Source organism: Mauremys mutica, chromosome 8, assembly GCF_020497125.1.
Source record: "Mauremys mutica isolate MM-2020 ecotype Southern chromosome 8, ASM2049712v1, whole genome shotgun sequence".
NCBI lineage: Eukaryota > Metazoa > Chordata > Testudines > Geoemydidae > Mauremys > Mauremys mutica.
In genome coordinates, this window is record NC_059079.1 from 46,315,049 (window position 1) to 46,337,293 (window position 22,245).

The 22,245-nt window shown below is 39.8% G+C and overlaps 1 protein-coding gene across 4 annotated transcripts in view; it reads left to right on the forward strand.

The window, feature by feature from the left end:
- KCNT2 (potassium sodium-activated channel subfamily T member 2) overlaps positions 1-22,245 on the forward strand; it is a 283,005-nt gene that overhangs the window by 225,319 nt on the left and 35,441 nt on the right. For all 4 annotated transcript variants that reach the window (XM_045026023.1, XM_045026024.1, XM_045026025.1 and 1 more), the window contains one exon: positions 15,500-15,611. In XM_045026023.1, the coding sequence (XP_044881958.1) occupies positions 15,500-15,611 (112 nt within the window). The remainder of the gene's footprint in view (positions 1-15,499; positions 15,612-22,245) is intronic.

A 22,245-nucleotide genomic window follows, 5' to 3' on the forward strand; every position in this document is an offset into this window, starting at 1 on the left:
ATACTTTAGTTTAGACACACTGGGTCGGACAAAACAATAAAACAAGTTTCGTAACTACAAATGATAGATTTTAAGTGAGTACAAGTACAGAGGCATAAGAGTCAGAAATGGTTGCAAGACAATTAAAATTAAAATACAAGGGGTGCTTAACTTAAACTACATTAAATCCAAAGCAAACGTTCTCAGCACACGTTTCAAGCAGTCTTACTGACCCAACTACTTAGGCCAAGATCTCTTCTCCTAGAATCCAACTAATTCTTGCTGTGTCACTTCAGGACAGGAGGAGGAGATTGGGACAAGGAACTATGGTAGGGTGAGCCTAGGTCTGGAAGCTGGCAGAGGGGAAAGAGATGGAACCTGGGACTAGAAGCCAGGGGCAGGGGGGAGAAACAGGCCAGAAGAGTCTGTGACCAGTAAGAACACTCCTCTCCAAACCCGAGAATAGAACCCAAGATTCCAGAGTCTCACCATTCCCCTGGTTTCAGCGAATATCTGTGAAATCTGCTGGCAAAGTGTCCCATCCCTATTTAGGGCTGGTCCACATAGAGGATGGCAACCTACTACTGCTAGAATTTAGCCTGTTAGCTCAAGTGCCCGAGATGAGGGTGGTGGATCCACTGATGAACCGTGTAGGTGTCAACACATGATCAAATTTCATTTTTTTAAAACAAAAGAAAAACAACCCTAGAAAATTGCACAAAAATGTCCAGAGAACATTAAGGTTTCAAAGTAAAGTACCCAAAAGTTAGGAAAAGCCATAATTAAGTTTGGCTCTGCAGATATGTACAATTGTTCTATGTCTGTTAACAGCTTGCACCATGTTTTCACTAGATGGCAGCATAAGCTCATATCTGAAGCACAACTATTATTATAAAAATATACAATTACAAGAAGGCCAAAAGAGGAGTGAGATTTTCTTTGTGGCTTTGACCAAGTTAGAAAAGAAAACTAGGTCTTAAAAATGAAATATTTACCTATAACTAGATTTTCAGAAAGCTTTCATAATCTTTTACCAGTAGTATTTTATAAAACAAATGACAGAGGAATGGAAGAGACTAGTTTCCACCCTGTGCACCAACATTAAAGAAGAAAAGATGTAAAAAGATGTAGCAAATATTGATGAAGTATTAATATATAGAAATAATTTGTTACTAGTGAAAATGTACAGAATTTAGACTAGAGGTTTACATTCTTCATAGAATTTTGTAATGAGTTTCATAGGGCTAAATATTGGAGCAATTACTTTAACAGTTTTATTAATGATTTCAGACCAAGCTAGAGCGCATATGGTAAGGTCATTACATATGCAGATGATAGCAAATTTAGAGGCATAATTATGGGTGGAGGTGGAGGGTGAAGATTGCTTAATCTAGATTATCCTATAAAATAGCTAAAATGTTTAGTGTTGGAACACGCTATTCAATACATGTTAGCACAAAGTGATATTCTTTAGAGAAATAATGCTCAAATAAATTATATTCTGAAAAGTTTTCAGTGAGTTAATATGATGGTGAAAAGGGTTCCATGTATAAATCTGAGCAGGATGTGAGAGGGAGAGCCATTCAGGCTGGATTCTAGTAAACATGATTCTACATTTGAGATTTGCTTTGTAATAAAAAAACAGCAAATTGTTACCTGAGTTTACCTGAGCAACATTATAAAACAACTTTTAGGCATTGAAGTCTTTTGTTAAAATATGTAGTTCATGACTACAATGGTCTTTGCATCTTTGATTCAATGGTACCTTTAAAAATTGAGTAAAGTGAATATACAGTAGAAACTAAGTTACATTGAATGGGATCATTCAAAAATTTAGAGACCATTCTCTAAATGGAATCAATACTTTGACCTCAGTAAGATAAAATAATACTGTTGAGCCTAGGGTGTTGATTCTTATGAAAGTTTTCTGACATTGCTCAGTGTTTTAATTGATTAATAATCTTGCTCATTTTAAAGTTGTCTTCCTCCTCAGACAATGAATGTGCTGTTTATAACATATTTGTTTATTTGTTGAAAGCAAGAAATTGCACCATGTCAATTAAAACTCTGGCACACCACCACTTTGACTCAATTAAAGCTCAAAAGAGAGTAAGAGTATGCATTAGCCTCACTGAATGTAATCTGAATCTTTAATAATTTGGATGCAAAAGAACAAGCTTCGCTTAGTTTTTAAGTATAAATAAATGTATTGGGCAATGCATAGGTGCTGGCTGGCCAAAAGGTCTTCTCCCCCCTCCACCCCGTTTCCTCACTGATATGTTAGTCTTGGGGTGAAATGCAGGGCCTCCTCAGTGGATGCTCTTTTACTCTAGAATGGGCTTCCCTTATTCTTCTGGCAAGCCTAACTGACCCCAAACATATATTTTAAGGCCTATCTGGACAGTAGACACTTGATATGGATTTAGTCAGACCACAACTTCGTTATTAGATGTCTGGCACTACCCGGGAGATAGAATTGTACAGTGCAGGTAACCCCATGTTTATTCCATAATTACCCAGAGGGTTTCCACCAGCTCCCGCTCTTTTTCCATCCAGGTCCTTCCAGAAAATCCATTGACCTTATAGGAGGTAAGGTGGGCTATAAGAAAGGGGTTGCCTCCCAGCCGTTCCAACCATAGGAGCCCAAACCCCACACTGTTCTGTTCCTTTAACCAGCACCTCCTTTTTAAGTCCTTTACCAGGCCATTTATCTGGTCACTGGATGCCTTCCGTATGGAGTATCTGCACTGAACATCTGCCACAAGGAGGCACCAGCAATTATCTTTTCTGCGTCCCCCCACCCAAACCCAGTCACATTTCCAGACATCTTCCAATGGCCTTTTGTATAGCAGCCCAAAACATGTCACCCCCCCAAATTTGGTCAGGTGAACCCCCTTCTCCCAAACGAACTCAGTTTCTTCATTGTGCAAGGATAGTCGAGGACTTCTGCAAACTGAGTTGCCAATGCCATGTACCTCAACACCTTCCCCATCCTGATGGGCCATATAGGTGACCAGCATCCCAGATCCTCATATGCCACGGCTCCATGGCACCAGCAGTATCTATTTGAGTTCATTGCTAGCTCCTGATGCAAGCCCATGCACTTTGTTGAACTGAAAAGAGACAGGGAATCCACTATGCCATCATCCAAATGTGGGCATGTGCTTGGCAGGAAAATAGGTTAAGGCTTAAACATTGTGGCACAAATTCCCTCACTAACTTCATAATCCTGCGTGAGGTGGAAGTTTGGTGATTAATAACATGGAGAAGGAGGTTTCCAATGCCAGGGTTTGCATCTTTAAAGCCTTCCATCCCTTACATTTCCCAGGGGGTGAGTCAGTTCTGCAAAGCTGACCACCACCTACCTTTTTGCAGCAGTTGGACCTTGTTTCCTCCCCACTGTCATAAAGCACTACTGACTTCCTCTGGCAAGCCTGGACAACACCCCCTTTTCCTTTAAGTGTGGTGCGGTCATTTACTCAGGTTTCTGTTGAGGAGGTGTTGGAGCAGGATTTGGAGTTGGAGGGTTATTTTTTGTTCTATTTTTAGACCATATTAGTTGGCATTGTGTCTGCTGAGCTGTATTAATTTACAGTATATGGTTTTTTAAAACAGTGTAAGTGTGCCCACTAATAGCAATGGACATCTTACAAATTCTATTCTATATAGGCATTTATAGAATATGCTCATGACTGTAGTATCCTAGTGCCTTGGAATAGTGCATTAAGCAACATGACTACATCCTCCCTGTGTTCGTTCTCATCTCATCCCCAGACAAAAAGCATATGCAGTTGAGTGTCTTGTTTTGGTAGGCTTTGAGAGCATTTTAAAATTAAATATGCCTGTTGCTATGTGTATGTTAGAGAGGCAAGGTCAATATTATACATATATATACACACACACACACCCCCCATGCATATGAAGTGGAAAGTGGTGATGTTTTCTTAGTTCGGAGAGAACTCATTCCACAGTTTTGGCCCATCCCCAGAGAAAGTTCTCTCTCCCATACAGACGGGCTTTACTACTATTGTTCCGACTAGTGAAGTTGTTGACCGCTGTCTTCATCCTGGATGGTCTTTTAGGTATCCTAGGCCTACGCCATGGAGAGCTTTGAAGATGAGGACAGAGACCTTGAACTTAATTGGAAATTCTGTGGGAAGCCAGTGTAGAGAGCAGAGGACACGTGTCATGTGCTTATGGTAGCCTGTGCTGTTGAGGAGATGTCCTGCAGGGTTTTGTACCCGTTGGAATTTTCTAAGTGCTGAAGGCTTCTTGCCCAAGTGTATCACGTTGCTGTGATCCAGACAAGAGGGAATGAATGCATGAATAAATGCACCAGGTCTTTGTCTACTAGGGTGGGACAGAGTCTCCTAGCCAAGCGGAGATGATAGAAATAATTACACAAGGCTGTTGCTATGTGATTTAAGGGCCTGATTGTGATTTAACAATCTTTCTGGAGTCAGGGGCAGACAGAGGAGGGAATTATGACTGTGTTATATCTCTCCCCTTGAATCCTCCTCTTGGTCCAGAGGAAAAGGGGTCTGCTACTAGTGTAACCCGTTAGCAGATTATTTCTGCTTCCACATCACCTCAGCTCTGCCTGTCCCTGCCCACTCCTCACTCACTGGCATGGGATGAGGAATAGTGGCTCCCTGGAGACTGTTCTCATCCTTATGATGTGATCCTGTGCATGGGCTTAATGAGGTGCCTTATGTACCTTTACTCCCCTGTGCAGGCATTTAGAGCAAAAGACAATTTTACCTGAACATTAATCAGATTAATAGCTGCAAAGTACTTTCCCTACAATTCCACTAGAGAGCAGACTTAATTTATACATAGCCTTACAGTCCAAAGAATAGTTTTGAAATTGACTCACTAGGAACAGTCACTTTGCATAACCTGATGATGGTCTAAATCCAGCTCTTCCAGGGACCCAATAACTTGCTTTCACATTCAGTTATGTATATCCAGTCATTAAATCAGGTGTTAATCCTCCCTTTACAGTTGACTTTACGTATTATATTGCTAATATTCACATTTAAATACCTGCCTGATATAAGAAGCTAATACAAGAAAATCCTCTACCAGCAAATCCTTTGAAAATTATGCATTGCATGGTCCAGAATTAATGCAGAAATAAGGAGCCAGGGTTTAAAGAGGATATTTTTTAAAAAAGGAAATTAAAAATGAATCTCTCCGCTTGCCTTCATTTGTACAACTTTAGGATTGCATCAACAAATTGGCTTTAATATATTTCTACACAATCTAACACACAAGTGTAGAGGTTAATTCTGAGGATTGAGGGTGTGATTTCTTTAGCAAATGCTAGCATTTAGTTAGCAATCCATTCCACCATTGCATAATGCAGGCAGACACTGTTTGGTAACACTGCACAGCTCAAAACTGTGTGTGTCAGGCTGTGAACCAGAAAACCAGGGAGCTACAGAGTCAATGTATGCTCAGCATCCTGAATAAACATCCCCTGTGTGTTTTCTATATACAAGCACTGTCCCTTCTCAACCACAGAAGAAAGTACAATGTAGACAACTTGTCATTGCCCAGCAAATTTTAGATTTTTCTCAAATCTGACCACCCCATTTTGCTTTAAATGATCACCACACTCAACAGTCAGATATTCACATGACAAAACTTGAAGCTGGAGACCCACAAAATGTTGACAATCTTTAAGACAACATGCTGAAAAAAATCCTTAAACAAATATGCAAGGTTGCATTTAAATGTTTAATTATTTTATTGTAAAATGTGATAAATTCACACAAAATTTCACAAATAACTTGGTTTCCATCTATTTGTGTATTCTCACCCCCCATTTTAAAATGAGCATTTGTAACAGTCACATTTAAAAAGCTGAGAGAGATTAGTGATTCCAGTGATGTTTCCCATTTCAAGAATACAGAATTCTTTGCAAACGAAAAATGGAAGAAAATGTTAAAGGTTGACCACTTATACCCATAAGCCTACCTCATTTCTGTAGGAAAGACTTCACTCTTGTAGGGTACACCAGCATTTTAGCCAAAGTTTGGCAGTGCTTACTCAGGCAAAGCTCCCATTGGACTCAGTTGAACTTTGGTTTAGAGAATGTTCAGGAAAATCTAAGAGCAGTGATGTGACTGTAGTTCATGTTTGAGGCTGAACACCCTTCAATCCCGACAGCTGACCCAGTTAGACAAAAGCAAACATGGCCCTATGTTACATAAACTAAACCCTTCGTCAGGGAACCCTTCAAGTGCAGGAGTGGTAAGCGTCCAACAGAACATCCCCAATGGCCACATAATAGGAAAGATACAAGACAATCACAGATAAATCAATTGATAATGGACCCAGATGTATATTTCTGAGATCAAAGAGTAGCGGTTCAAATATTTCAGGAGTAGTGGAAGTTGATCTATTGACAGCGCCACTGATCAAACCCTGAATTACCATTATGTGAATGAAGGAGAAGAGAATGCAGTTGTCATGAGCATTTTCTCCTAGATCTGAAATGGGAAAATCACCTATGTCTTCCTACTGATACTTGTGGAACCCAAGTTCTGGCTGAGAACTGAAGAGATAAGGGTTCCATGATCCTAACAAACACCCTGGCTGAAACAAATATGGTTCTTAACTTTTTAGCTATGACACTGAGTGATCGACTCATTTGGCAACATAGAACTAGAGCACCTCTTTACATCCTAACCCAAGATTTAGTTCTTCCTATTGGTATGGCTCTTGAGGTTGGAAATTGAGAGATGTTTCTGAATATGAATCAAGTTCTCACCTACCGTGAACGAACAACAAAAAGTAATACAGTTGCAAGTAGAAAAGTTTTTGTGGCCTGTTGTGAAAAGTCATACATGGATCCTATTGTGTGTCTATTAGAATTCTTTGAAGGGGTCAACAAACATGTGGACAAGGGGGATCCGGTGGACATAGTGTACTTGGATTTCCAGAAAGCCTTTGACAAGGTCCCTCACCAAAGGCTCTTACGTAAATTAAGCTGTCATGGGATAAAAGGGAAGGTCCTTTCATGGATTGAGAACTGGTTAAAGGACAGGGAACAAAGGGTAGGAATTAATGGTAAATTCTCAGAATGGAGAGGGGTAACTAGTGGTGTTCCCCAAGGGTCAGTCCTCGGACCAATTCTATTCAATTTATTCATAAATGATCTGGAGAAAGGGGTAAACAGTGAGGTGGCCAAGTTTGCAGATGATACTAAACTTCTCAAGATAGTTAAGACCAAAGCAGATTGTGAAAAACTTCAAAAAGATCTCACAAAACTAAGTGATTGGGCAACAAAATGGCAAATGAAATTTAATGTGGATAAATGTACAGTAATGCACATTGGAAAAAATAACCCCAACTATACATACAACATGATGGGGGCTAATTTAGCTACAACAACGAGTCAGGAAAAAGATCTTGGCGTCATCGTGGATAGTTCTCTGAAGATGTCCACGCAGTGTGCAGAGGCGGTCAAAAAAGCAAACAGGATGTTAGGAATCATTAAAAAGGGGATAGAGAATAAGACTGAGAATATATTATTGCCCTTATATAAATCCATGGTACGCCCACATCTCGAATACTGTGTACAGATGTGGTCTCCTCACCTGAAAAAAGATATTCTAGCACTAGAAAAGGTTTAGAAAAGGGCAACTAAAATGATTAGGGGTTTAGAGAGGGTCCCATACGAGGAAAGATTAAAGAGGCTAGGACTCTTCAGCTTGGAAAAGAGAAGACTAAGGGGGGACATGATAGAGGTATATAAAATCATGAGTGATGTTGAGAAAGTGGATAAGGAAAAGTTATTTACTTATTCCCATAATACAAGAACTAGGGGTCACCAAATGAAATTAATAGGCAGCAGGTTTAAAACAAATAAAAGGAAGTTCTTCTTCACGCAGCGCACAGTCAACTTGTGGAACTCCTTACCTGAGGAGGTTGTGAAGGCTAGGACTATAACAATGTTTAAAGGGGGACTGGATAAATTCATGGTGGCTAAGTCCATAAATGGCTATTAGCCAGAATGGGTAAGAATGGTGTCCCTAGCCTCTGTTCGTCAGAGGATGGAGATGGATGGCAGGAGAGAGATCACTTGATCATTGCCTGTTGGATTCACTCCCTCTGGGGCACCTGGCATTGGCCACTGTCGGTAGACAGATACTGGGCTAGATAGACCTTTGGTCTGACCCGGTACGGCCTTTTTTATGTTCTTATGTCCCACATAAAAACTGTTCGATCATTATCCTTTCCAGATCCTAAATTCAGACAATTTCCCTTACCCAGTCCATTTAGCTGGCTGCGTCCACTAGCATTTTTTCCACAAAGTTGTCTAACATTTCTTAGAAAAGGTCTGTGATGATGGGATGGTTAAAACTCCAGCAACTGGTCTACACTAGTGCTCCCATCACACCTACCATTAGCAGAGGTACTACATTGATATTGCAACAACAGAGGACATTAAGAAACAATTATTTAGACAAAATCTTAGTCATTGATCTTGCTGAATGTTTAGCCTTTCTTCACATTCCCATTCCAGTGAATCCCTTCTCCACAAACCTGACGTGAAAAGGCCCCTAGGATACAGTGTGCTGAAGCATTCAGAAAACATATCCCGGTTTTTATTTCATTTGACAGTAACTCATTAGTTCAGCTGGTTTCAAGAGAACCATGTCTAAAATGGCTGCCTGATTGCATCTATCGCTGTTACAGCCTGGCAACACTCAAACTTGAAATTCATGTCAAGGCCCATTCTGAGAGAGGCAGATCTGCTACAGCAGCTAGCTTCCAAACTGTGCAATACAGGAGACTTATAAAGCAGCCATAATGTCTTCGCTGTACACATTTGACAAACACACACTATTGTTCAGATTCAGCCTCCAGAGAGGAGCCCACCTATTAATGTTACAGACTTATTTCTGAGCTACAGAGGCGTAGACCATCCAACCCTCAATATATGATTTGTTATGCACTAGACAATCTTCTTGCAGGGCTGAATGTTCTGTGACTTTCTAAACACTTTCCTCTGTAACTGGATATTCTATTGGAGTATTTTCACCTCCTCCTTGCAATGAACTGATCATTGGAGCAACAGGGACAGGTAAAGTATTTCAGCAAGGATAGCATGAGATGGACATAACACGGTCAAGTACCTTACACAGAGGTGAAAGTAAGCTGGAACGCCCCAGTACGGTGTACCAGCAAGAGCCGATGTGCCGTACAGGGACGGCCCAGCTTTCCCAGGTGGCAATTTAAAGGACCTGGGGCTCCCAGCAGCAGCTAGAGCCCTGGGCCCTTTAAATTGCTGCCAGAACCCTGCTGCCGAAGCCCTGGAGTAGCGGCGAGGCTCCGGGGGTTATTTAAAGGGTTGGGGCTCTCACTGCCTCTACTGCCCTGGGCCCTTTAAATAGCTGCCAGAGCCCTACTGCTGCTACCCCAGGGCTCCAGGGACTATTTAAAGGGCTGGGGTGGTAGAAGCAGGGGAGTCCTGGGCCCTTTAAATAGCCCCTAGAGCCCTGGAGTTGTGGTGGGGTTCTGGGGGCTATTTAAAGGGCCCAGTGCTCCTGCTGCCTCTACGGCCTTGGCCCTTTAAACCGCTGCTGGAGCCCCCAGCTGCCGCTGCTACCCCAGGGCTCTGGCAGGTTCCGGCAGCTATTTAAAGGGCCGAGGCTGTAGCAACGGCCGAGCTCTGGGCCCTTTAAACTGCTGCCGGAGCCCCCAGCTGCTGCTGCTACCCCAGCGGGGGAGGGGAGGGGAGGGCACTTACCAGTACAAGGCAGGCCAGGGCTGGCTCTGACCCCCCATCCTTGCCCCTTCCGCCCAAGGCTCTGCCCCTTCCGGGGGCCAGAGCCGGCCCCAACCCAGCCCCATACCGGTAAGTCTCTATGTCTACTTTAACCCCTGACCTTACAGCTTTAGAGCTATAGGAGCACATTAAATCTCATCAGAGGACCTAAAAAATAATCAATTTTTTTTGTGGATACAGACTAACACGGCTGCTACTCTGAAACCTGTCAGATTTAAATGTTCAGATAACCATAACGTTATCCTGTATTTATAAACAATCCATAGAATGTATAGCTTAATTCATACAGGAAAACAGATAGAATTTTAATCAAGCCACATGTCCCTTATGTCATGTGACAATGGTTAAAAAGAAACACCACAGGAGTTGCTTTCTACCAAAACTGAACAAGAAAGTTAGCATAAGGAAAACAGTAATATTCCTTAAGTTTTTCACTTCCTCTCAAAAGACTGCTTAACTTCCTGAAGTTAAAGAGTATACATATCCCAACACCTCATTCTCTGGATTTAAGAAAGGGAACCCAAATGCATTTGTTATTTTCATCATAAATACTTACAGTATGCTGTATAGCCTGTAACATCACAGGTTTGTTTACAGTGAACAACTTTTCAGTTATCAACTCCTTTTCAACAGGAAAGCAAAACTACTTAATTTATGGGAGTATAAATGCCAAATATTTTATTTTGTACAGAAGTGAAATAAAATGGTAAAATAATAAAGAATCCAGGGGGAAAATATATGCTTATATCACTAGAAGAGTTCTTTGCCACCTTGTCTATTAAATGGCCAGGTTCATCTTTGCATTCCTTAGAATATATTAATCTTAATCTTGTTTTTGTTATTTACAACAACTGTTTTTGCTCACCAGGCAATTGTTAATTCATAACTGAGTCACCTTGGGAGAAACAACATTTAATATTAATGAATCACTGGCATTAAGGGGTAGGGGAAGTGAGACAGCCGTTGCCATTTGGAATTGGCTGAATTTGAGGGCAATTAAGACAGACAAATATTCACACTTCAGATGACTATAATAGTGGTGCAATGTATTGGTGATTTTTTTTTAAAAAGAACATTTGAGGAGAATTACTCTCAGGTGTATTTATCCAAGTAATTTTCCCCTAGATGGCAGAATGCTTTATTTTGAAGTCTCAGTTTGTTTTGGAACACATGAATATTTTGGAAAGATCAGAGGAGAAATGAGAAATCAGGGTTTAAGCAACTGCAAAGGAGTGTTGGATTGGTCATTGCCCAGCAAGAAAAATAATTAGTTAATAACAAGAGAGTTTAGGGCCCTGACAACATATCTCTTTGCAAATTTCCAGCCCACCTCAGAAGTTTGTTTTTTTGGGTAGTCATGTTTGCATCCCCATTCATTTCAAGCCTTGTAAATAAAAACATGGAACATAGAAACATATGATTTTAAACATGAACAGTGGATAACATGGAAATAAAAGCCATTTTCAAAAGTGATGAGTGATTTTTAGTGCCTCCATTTGGGACACCTAAAAAGGCCTGAGCACCTGACCTGTGGGTGGGGGGGCGGAAATCAGGCCTTCAGGATCTTAACTTGGGCATCCAAAAAAATGGAGGCACTCAAAATCATGAGTCACTTCCTAAAATCTTGATCTTGTGCAATGTATACTGTCTCCAGAGTATCCCATATTGGTCTAGTTTATGAAGTTTTGCAGAATGACATCACGTAGAATCTTAGAATCATAGAATATGAGGGTTGAAAGAGACCTGAGGAGGTCATCTAGTCCAACCCCCTGCTTAAAGCAGGACCAATCCCCAACTACATCATCCCAGCCAGGGCTTTGTCAAGCCTGACCTTAAAAATCTCTAAGGAAGGAGTTTCCACCACCTCCCTAGTAACCCATTCCAGTACTTCACCACCCTCCCAGTGAAAAAGTTTTTCCTAATATCCAACCTAAACTTCCCCACTGCAACTTAAGACCATTACTTCTTATTCTGTCATGCCCAACAGAACAGAACAAGAGTGAACAGACCCTTCACCTTGGCATTCAGTAGGAGTGTTGCTCATTTCTTACCTAATCCCTCTTCAGATTGAACATTTTGCCTTCACAACTGGCAGTCTTAGATGAAAATAGGTTACCTCTGATGTTTGGGGGCCATGGTGGTTTTTTTGTTTGTTTGTTTAAAGTTTTCTTGGACTGATAATGGAGAAAAGTACATAATGCAGTATTTAGATTTTACATGTATTTACTTTACATATATTTCCTGAACCATGTGTTTTCTTTGCAAGGTTAATTTTCATGTCATTTCCCTATTGTGCACTATGCATAATATCTTTGCATAACAAATAGCTCACCATTCCACAAGAACAGGACATTTGGAAACAGAAGTGGCCTCCATTGAGACATAGAAGGACTAAATGATACAAAGAAAGGAATATTAACAATTGCTATTAAAATGCATCCTGAAATAAAAAAAAAATATGTCGTATTCAAGAACCACCATCAATGTCTGTCTCATAGGCTTAAGCATTACCTAAATCTACAGGACACCCAGGAAAATGACAATTTTCACCACCGTAGACTTTATGCCAACTTCACAAAGAAATTTCCTCTCTAAAAAAAAAATCATAATTACATGAAGAGACCAATTTTCATCTAAGTTTTTGTTCCTATACTGTGGTACTTGTAAAATATCACTGGGTACTGATGAAATAAAGCATCATTCCTCACCTATTTTATGGGGCCCCTCAACAACTAGAGTGCAGTAGAGCATCTGGTGGCTTTGAGAGGTTGATCAATCTCTCAGACACTGATATTTCTTTCCATATAATACGACAATCCAGAGAGTATGCCTGCTTGTCCTAGAATGTGCACTGTAGCATGCAATCAGACATGATAGGAGCAGTTTTATGGCATCAAAAGGCTAGAATTAAGAATACTAGCATCAATAGACTCTTTGAACATTATTCTTGCTTTATGTTATGAAACCAGTCAGTTGCTAAGTACCAGTTGAATGATTTTCAAAGTAGCTGAATATCCACAGCTTCCTTTGACTTCAGTGGGAGTTGTGGGTGTTCAGCAACGCTATAAGAATCAGGCCAGAAGCCTGTAAAAAGCTGCTTATTTGTTGGTTGGGTTTAGGAAAGCCCAAACCAGTACAGTTCATATCTGGATCCCAGTTTACTTGAACTCCTAAGGGATGGTGATATTGGGTTTGAAAGCTGTTAGTGTTACAGTTCCCTATTACTATATGGAAAAAAGGAAACCACCACCAATTCATCTTGCAAAAGTATAGTCTACTCTAAATTCTATTTAAAATAATTTCAAAGCTTTACTAAATAAGGATGATCTATACTGCAAACAGCATTTTTTAAAGTTCTACTTTGCAAAAAGAGCTTAGGAGTGCTAGCCTATGTCTAACTCCTTTAATCTCCTTTGTTAAATCCCATCCTGGATGCCTTAGTGCAAGTCCAGGCACAGCTCCAGGTACATCCCTGGATGTGTTCTGAAATTTAAGCTATATATGTGTTGACATTCACTGGAATTAGACACCTAACCACATCTACAAATACACAATGAAGAAGAAAGATGGTTTTGCGGGCAAGACAATGGACAAACATGAGAACTGCATTCTATTCTCAGCATTACAACAGGCTCCTTGGAGAACTTGGAGAAGTCACTTTTGTTCCCCTTTTTCCAGTTCATCAACTGAAAACTGAGAATAATAATATTGCCTTCTTCCAACTCTTGGGAGGTCTTATATTTACACTGTCATCTCGTTGAGGCTTGGGCTATCTCTTTCTGTGTGATTGTGCAGCACCTAGCACAGTACAGCCCTCTTCTCAGTTGGGGCATGAAGGTGCTAATCTATTACAGACAATAAGAAGGCAGCCCTATACCCCTGACCACTAGGTTCTCTCAGGTTAATGCAGTTTACAATCAGTTTCAATGTAGAAGTGTAACATATAGATAAAGTACTAAAAATGGGCCAAAAAGTCTTTAATGACACAGAATGGAACACTTCAATTTTCTCATATCTCAGCCACATTTTCTATTTAGTAGAAACCAGATAGTGTTAGTATTTTGGAGACAATTGAAAACTGCACTTTGAATTTGAGGGAAACTGTGCCCCTTGCCCTCCCCACCTCTGGCACTTGGCTTTAGAGTGTATCCATAAATTTCCCAGGTAGACAGCTTCTACTGATAATACATATGTAGCAAGGTGCTTAGAAGCACCTATGTGATACATCCAACACAGGATTAAGCTATCAGGCTTTTTTTTAAAAACAAAAAAAGCGTGTGTTTAGGCTAGTGGTAATGCAATATACTTCTCCAGTGAGCAGGACACACAAGTGAAGGACAAACACAGGAATGATGTTAAGCAGCCCACTGCAACTTAATATATAGTTTAACATTGGAGAGAAGCACTATCCATCCATCTCCCTATACCAATAATTTGGATCAAGTGTGGGATTTACAGGACACATTGTATAGCCCATAACTTAAGGTAGACTCTCCACTGCTTTCCCCTAGCATTCATCTTGCTCTGCTAAATCTTCTGTCCCCTTCTCAGTGTGGAAGGTGAGAAGGTACCAAGAGGGACCCCAGTCTGAAGGGACTTCAGGTCTGCTGCTTCCCTATAAGCTTGAGATTCATTAGCCAAATCCCAAATGTCTCTTATTTTCTGGTTGTGACAAACTAACAATACAATTCCTAAGTTCTATGCCTATTTAACCTGTGTCTCCATGATTCTACGAGGAATGCAAAAAATCCACTAGACCACAGTCAATTTGGCCCCAATAGGAAAAAGATCCATGCTGATCCCTTAAACAGGCAAGCAGGTAAACCCACAGCAACCTAAACACAGCTTTTTTACTCCATAACTATGGGGAGGCAGGATTCAGCTAATAATGGGACAAGAGGCTTGAGAAACACGAGGCCAGCGTTTAAATAAATGATTGTAGTCTCCTTGGCTGGTGAATGGGCAGCGGAACACCCGAAGGAGGGTCCTAGCCCTCTATACTCTTTTTCCTTTATCCTAGAGCTGCCCGACACTTTGCAGCTCCAATCCAGCATCCCATCCATTAACTCAATGGATAGCAATTTACATGCCTTTTAGATGATATATATATCATCTTGAGATATATATATATATATATATATATCTTGAGATATATATATATATATCTCAAGTCCAACTCTATGGGCACATCTCATTTACTCAGCAATTTTAGTCACTGCTTTCTGAGCAAGTGTTAATTTCAGCTTTACATTAATAAGTACATTGACAATTCGTATGGTCTGCAGACATTTACACAACAGGTAAGCAGAGAATTCATGGATGAATAATTGAGTATAATCCTATTTTTAATATATTGGTAGTTTACATTGGATGACTTCCAATGAAGGTGTTGTCATCTTTAAATGTTTCCTGGGTTTCCTCTCCTTTCATATAGACTTGTGTCATACTGGAGATTAAGTGTCATCTGAAATGCTCTAGCAATTGCAGTAAATGTTTATTTTGTTAATATTTGCAAGCTCCACTTTTGAAAATACATTTGCTTCCCCTGAGTCTATGGAGAATCTTTTGTGCAGCATTCTGTATTCTTGTATCAAAAGCCAGAATTATCTTGCACTTAATTATAAATGTGGAGGTACAGATAAGTTTTGCATTATGCTGTACTTTAACAATGAATTATGATCATTGGAAGTGTAACTGTAACATTTCCTTAAAACATAGGTTGTTTTCAAGTCTAAGCATAATCACAGAGCTAACTCACCCAGCCAATATGAGATTCATGCAGTTCAGAGCCAAAGACTGCTACTCTCTTGCGCTATCAAAACTGGAAAAGGTAAGGATACCTGCTTTTTATAGCTGGGTTAAAGATTACACCAACTTGTTTTACTGGTTTTGTGGTAGGCTAGTCAGAACAGATCAAAACAGCCTTGTAGTTATAGGCATACCAGAAAACCTTTTTCTGAAGTCTACCTGAACTTTAATCTTAAATGTGCTTTGTATCTAGTTTCATTTACTTTATAAAACCTAATTTTAGAAGTATTTGATTTATAGGCTGACACTGATATTGTTCGAGGAAACATTAACTGTACCTGTTTAAAAAATACCATCCAATATTCTAAGAGGTTATTAAACAATTAATGTGGAAAACATTTAAAGTGACTTGAAACACTTAAAATATATACACTTGCTTTAATATGCATCCATGTACTAGAATAACTATAATAAAATATATTGTTCTCCAAGTCAATTTAGTGAGACTGTAATTCCATATTCTGATAACCCAGGGGTTCTCAAACTTGTTTGTACCACGACCCCCTTCTGACAACAAACATTACTACATGACCCCAGGAGGGGGGACTAAATCCTAAGACTGCCCAAGCCCCATGCCCCAGATGAGGGAGCCAAAGACAAATTCCAAGGGCTTCAGCCCTAGGCAAGGAGTCTATAACCTGAAGCCCTCTGGCTTGGCCCTGGGTCTTGGGCTTAAGCTTTAGCCTCAGTCCCAAGCCCAGCAAGGCTAATGCCACACTGGCGACCCCATTAAAACAGAGTCACAACTCACTTTGGGGTCCTGACGCACACTTTGAGAACTGCTGTGATAATCAATTGCAAAATCTTGGTATCTGTATTTTGTATTTGCTTTATTTTTTGTAAAAGTTACCCTTTTCTCAGGACCAGCCTCCCAGGGGAAAATTATTATTTGAGATAAAGTTAAAATATTTATCTTCAGTTTTGTTTAGGGCGTGTATCTGGTGAACATAGGGAACAGGGAGGTTAGACAGAGAAATTCTGGGCTGCTCAGAACAGCATTTGATCTGCCGAGTCCTGTAAAAAGTATTTTGTCTAGAGCGAATATTCGGTGTGCTGAGCAAATAACTCATACTGACTTATTTATTTGGCTAATTTAGCTTCTTTGTGTTCAGTTTTCTGTGATCACTTTGTGATTCTCAAATTTTCTATTTAAGAAGATTCACAAAATCATTTCTGGAAATAATTCTTAACTGTAGATTTCTGAGAAATTTTATCATCTTTTGTATTGTGATAGCACCTAGGAGCCTCAGTAATGGACCAGGACCCTATTGTACCAAGTGCTGTCCCCACCCAAAAGAGCGTAATATTTTATATTCTAGTCATGCTGTGATAGTTTTGATTGGACAGGTCAGCTGGTATCATTTCTATTCCGTGATCATACAACAAAAAATCATGGAATTAAATTTCTGGTTGTAAGAATTTTCATTTACGAGTTCAAAATTTATTTTCTTCAAATATTTGCAATATTCACTTAAATGTTGCTGCTTCCTTCAACACTAACACAACTAACCAATAGGATTCAAATAGTTTTTATATGCAAGCAATCTGCACAAATCAAAATTTCAGTCACTCATTCAGACACATCCTTGTGCATGACAGGGAACTGCAAAATCTAAGATTATTAAGTATTAGGAGGTTCAAGATAGTTGCCACCCTCAGTTATGTCATACCAAGAATGAGACCATAAGTTTTAGTCCCTTCTGGTCAGGGACTAAACTAATGCTTGGGTGAGTCCCCTCATGAGTTATTGACCACTGGCCCCTGCATGAGTTATTAACAGAATGATAACCTCAACAGCTGAAAAGTGATACAGTATACTAAAACCTGTGTTATACTGATGTGTTTGAGCCAAGATGCAAAATTCCAGAAAGGTATCTTCAGATATATTGAAAGCCATGAGGCAGCTACTCACAATGCTGGAAGGTTCTTGAATTTCAAAGAGTTTCATATTATGGCAACAATTTAATTGTTAAGACTAGCTCCATTTATTTTTCCACTCTATATTTCTTTTCCTTTGGGTCCCTGTTAGCTATTCATCACTTTTTGATTAGTGGGCTTTGTTTATTCATTTGTTCCCCATTTTGTTCAATTTCTCTCCTTTCAATTTGTGTTATGCTGGCTCCTAAGAGCATTTCTGTCACCTACAAAGGAGGGTTGCAGCTGTGATTCTCGCATACTAGCTCTTTCCCAGTGGTTTCTGAAAGGGTAAAGAGAGATTGGCTAGAATGATGCACTACTGGTATATCTGTATTGCCATATTAAAGCATGGAGTATCTGGTCAATAGCTGGAAATCCCTCAGGGATGTATTTGCATATAGTTTTGTTCCTTGGTGCCCCAGAACCTATAGAAAACTCCGGGCATACTCCAAGACATAGCTTGGTGAAAAGGGTACTTACTAGGAAATCATTACCACTCTTGATTTACGTTTGAAGTGCTACTGCAGTAGTTTGGTGGGGATAAAAACCTAGCTCAACTGAAGTCAGGATTGAACCCCCAGACTTTTCTGTCTCACATGAAAAAGAAGGTTGCTGAAAGGTATTGGAAATATCAGGCTACTGTGGTGAAACATTTGGTTAATTTACATGCACATGCAAACAGTTGTGAATAAATGTTGGATACTGATCAGCAATTTAATTAACTTCCTGTCCTAACTCTTTCAGCATAACACATGAGTAGATAAACCGTCTCATAAAAATAACATTTCTTGCTTGGTGGTTGAAGATGCCTACAGTTGATGCTATTTCCCATTCATTTTACTTTTAACAGTCACAATGGAGCATTTCACAGGTGGTGCTGTAGTTCATTAGACTTTTCAGAACTCCCTTTTGCAAAATGAAATGCAATTAAAACTTGAGTGAAAGTGATCTTATATGGTCAAACACTCAGCTGTTTGCTATTCCCAGGCTAAGCTCCCCATTTTCAGATAGACTTCAAAGGCTGGGTAGTTGCCTTCAGCTAATGCTTATATACACACATGCAAAATTGACTTCATGGCTTAATGGGCTGCAGAAGCAAGAAATCTGATTTGCAGGAGAACTCCATCTGCTGTTGCAGCTGCAACTTTCATTGATATAAAAAAAACCCACAATAACCAAACAATCACAGTTGGCATCAGACAAGGCAATAGCCTTTTGGCCAGGAGAAAATAAAACAGATGATGAAATATGTTTAAACCAAATGCTGGGAATCAAATCCTATCTCATCTGATTGTCTTCAAACAGGAAAAAGCAAAACGGCCATTTTACAGAATCCTTACTAGGACAAATCTTGAAACACGGGGTAGGAAAGACTTGATTGAGGTTTACATCCTAGTTTCCAGTGATTTCCCATTAAACAAACTGAATTTATTTGCTAAAGAATTTTATACTTACTGATTTATAGGCAATGCATGTTTTTCTTTAATCAGAGAGCCAATACGATTTTAAAATGTATAGGATCATATGTAACCAGCAGATACTCCACTCTTCTCTTTTATCATAAGAAACAAACTGAAATTTTTTTGAGGGCTAAAAATCTACAGGGGAGAGCTCTGTATGTTTGAGCTGACTTTTATAAAGATGATGTGCTTTTTCCCTCAAATCTCATTTGGAATGGAGCATATTTCCTCCATTATTTTTTACTACTGTTTGAGTTATAAACACAGATCATTATATCTGAACCACTTAGTTTGCAGTAGTGACATATGGGCTGTTTAAAAAAATCCAAATATGGTTAAAGCTGCATCTGTACTTTGGTGTCAATTCATTAGCTTCAATGGAGCTGAAATGATATTCATCAGCTGAGAATCTGACCCTATATTTTAAGCTCATCTCTGTGGAAGAGTTTATCTTTGAATACTTCTCTCTTCCTCTTCATTGCTTTGTATCTTAGAACAAGTTATAAACTTTGTTGCTGTCCTTCACTGTGATTTGTATCCTATAAAAAGTTCCCATTTTCTCCCTTCCCACCTTTCCCATGCTAAAGGTTGTTATGTCTCCATTATGAAGGGTTGAAGTCTAAACTGATTTTAATATTAGGAATTCAGTAAGATGCAAATATATATTCCCCAAAGATTATAAATATGAGACAATCCTTCTGAATTCTATTTTTCTGGGTTCCAGATCAGTCTCAAATGCAACATGAGCAGTTACCAAGATCGTCAAAACAGAAAGGTCACTTTACTGTTCCTCTCAATATGCCAGTCATTCTGTCAATCCTATAAACTCTTGTATAGCCCCACAGCTATGCCCCCTTGCAGGTTCTTTCACCTTCCTCAGAAGCATGAGGTACTTGCCACTGTTGGAATCAGGTTACTGTGCTAGATGGATAAATGGTCTGATCAGATGGAGATTTTTACATTGGGGAAGGGCACATACCTCAAAGTCCAGATCCATCCCTACATCTCTCTATGCCATTGGGTAAGTCTGCACTGGAGATACTACAATTTCCAGCTTGATTAGATATACCCACACTGGATCTAAGAGAACTAGCATGCTAAAAATAGCAATGTAGCCATGGCAGGGCAGGAGGGGCTAGCTGCCAGAGTATATACCTAGAATCTTGGATGGGCTATTACTCTGGGCAGCTAGCTAGTCTCTCCCACTGCCATGGCTGCACCTCTATTTTTAGTGAACTAGCTCAGCGTGGTGCAAGACTGGAAATTACACCTTCCCTCTACAGTGTAGACATACTCATTGACACAATGGCCTGGTCTACACTGGGGGGGGAGGGGGTAAATCGATCTAAGATACACAACTTCAGCTACGAGAATATCTTAGATCAACTTAGATTGACTTACTTCGCGTCCTCGCGGCGCGGGATCGATGGCCGCCGTTCCCCCGTCGACTCCGCTTCCGCCTCTTTCCCTGGTGGAGTTCCGGAGTTGATGGGGAGCGCATCAGGGATCGATGTAACGCGTCTAGACAAGACGCAATACATCGATCCCCGATGGATCGATCACTACCTGGGTAGTATAGACATACCCAATGGTCAGCACAGCTCCTTTAACACCATACTAAACAATACTTAAAGAATAATGTTGTGACATGAGAGAGAGATGGAGGGGATTTTGTCCAAATATAAACACAGGAGGAACACAAAAAAAACTGAGAAGTAACAAAGAACAAACACTCACTTTCTCGGAGGGAAGCATTGCTGAAGGGTAAGGAAAAGCTGATGGGCATGACCCACTGTTAGGGAAGCTTCCTAGCTCACAATGTAAAATAGTGATGAAGTATTTCCAGAGTGAGAGAATATAGTGATGAATTGTTTCTCATCTTATAAAAGAGAGTGTCTAACAAAGATTCAGAACTTCCTAGCCTGGAGCACAGAGCCACTGACAGGAGACATGCATGTGGAGGAGACAACTGAAGGCACATTGAACTTGATCCATTAGGGACTCTGCATCTTAACACACAACTTACAGATCTATGAATATTTGTAGTTATACCAACCACGCTTATCCCAGGCTCTTTTCTCATGCCCCTAGATGAACAATGCTTTTCCCATAAATATTTATATTATTCCCTTTCCCATGAAGTAATTCCAAAAGTGTCATTGGAAAAGCTGCTGGGCACCACACTTATTATTAAGCAACTACTGGTGGCACTCTGATGTCTTTCTGGCTTCTGCAGCAGCAGAATTCTCTGGAAAGCCCATGAGCCTGAAGATAAAGCATATCCTAGGCAAGATATGCCTGAGTGAGCATTTTATTACTTACAAATCTTTTAAGCAAAAGTAAAGAAAAGCAAGCCTGTAATAAGGGGCAGAATAGGGCTGGAATATGAAGGATTTAAAAATAAAGAGAAAAAAAACCATACCTACAACCTCCCTTCCCTATTTACAAGCACCTGTTTTGAAATAAGCTGCGCAGGAATAACCAAGATCCTCTCCTACCTCTTTTCAAAATGTAAGCATCAGCCAAAAAATATTCCGAAAACATGGCATCTCTTTCCTCCCACCCCATCTTTTTGTTACCAAAACAGAATCCTCTACAAATCATACTGAGCAGATGGAAGGGTACATTTTATTCCTTACATTTGTTTTCTGATAGGCCATTGAGTCCAGAGCCTATTTGCTTTATAATATTTATGGCATAAATATGGAGATATACCTATCTCATAAAACTGGAAGGGACCCTGAAAGGTCATCTAGTCCAGCCCCCTTCCTTCATGAGCAGGACCAAGTACTGATTTATCCCCAGATCCCTAAGTGGTCCCCTCAAGGATTGAATTCACAACCCTGGGTTTACCAGGCCAATGCTCAAACCACTGAGCTATCCCTCCCCCTCTCTGAAAAGCTTTATATAGTTTATATAATTTAATTTCATGAAGATTAAATACCTATATCAAAGTAGTAAATAAAAAACAATCTTACACTTTAAGCACACACCTATAAGATTTATTTCATACAAAATGAATATGAAATCTCTTCAACTCTATTCCACTATACTAAAGATGGATATCTAGCAGCATGATCAAATCTATGGGCCTGATCCTCAAAACAATTACATGAGTAGCCCTTATTCTTATGACTAGTCTCATTTACGATTTGTGAACAGAAGGACTGCTAATGTAAATTTGCAGGATTAGGCCCTATATATTTAATCAGAAACATTCAGTTACTAAAAATGCTTTAGTAGTGTTAAAAAGTGAAGTATCTGAAGATAAATGATTAT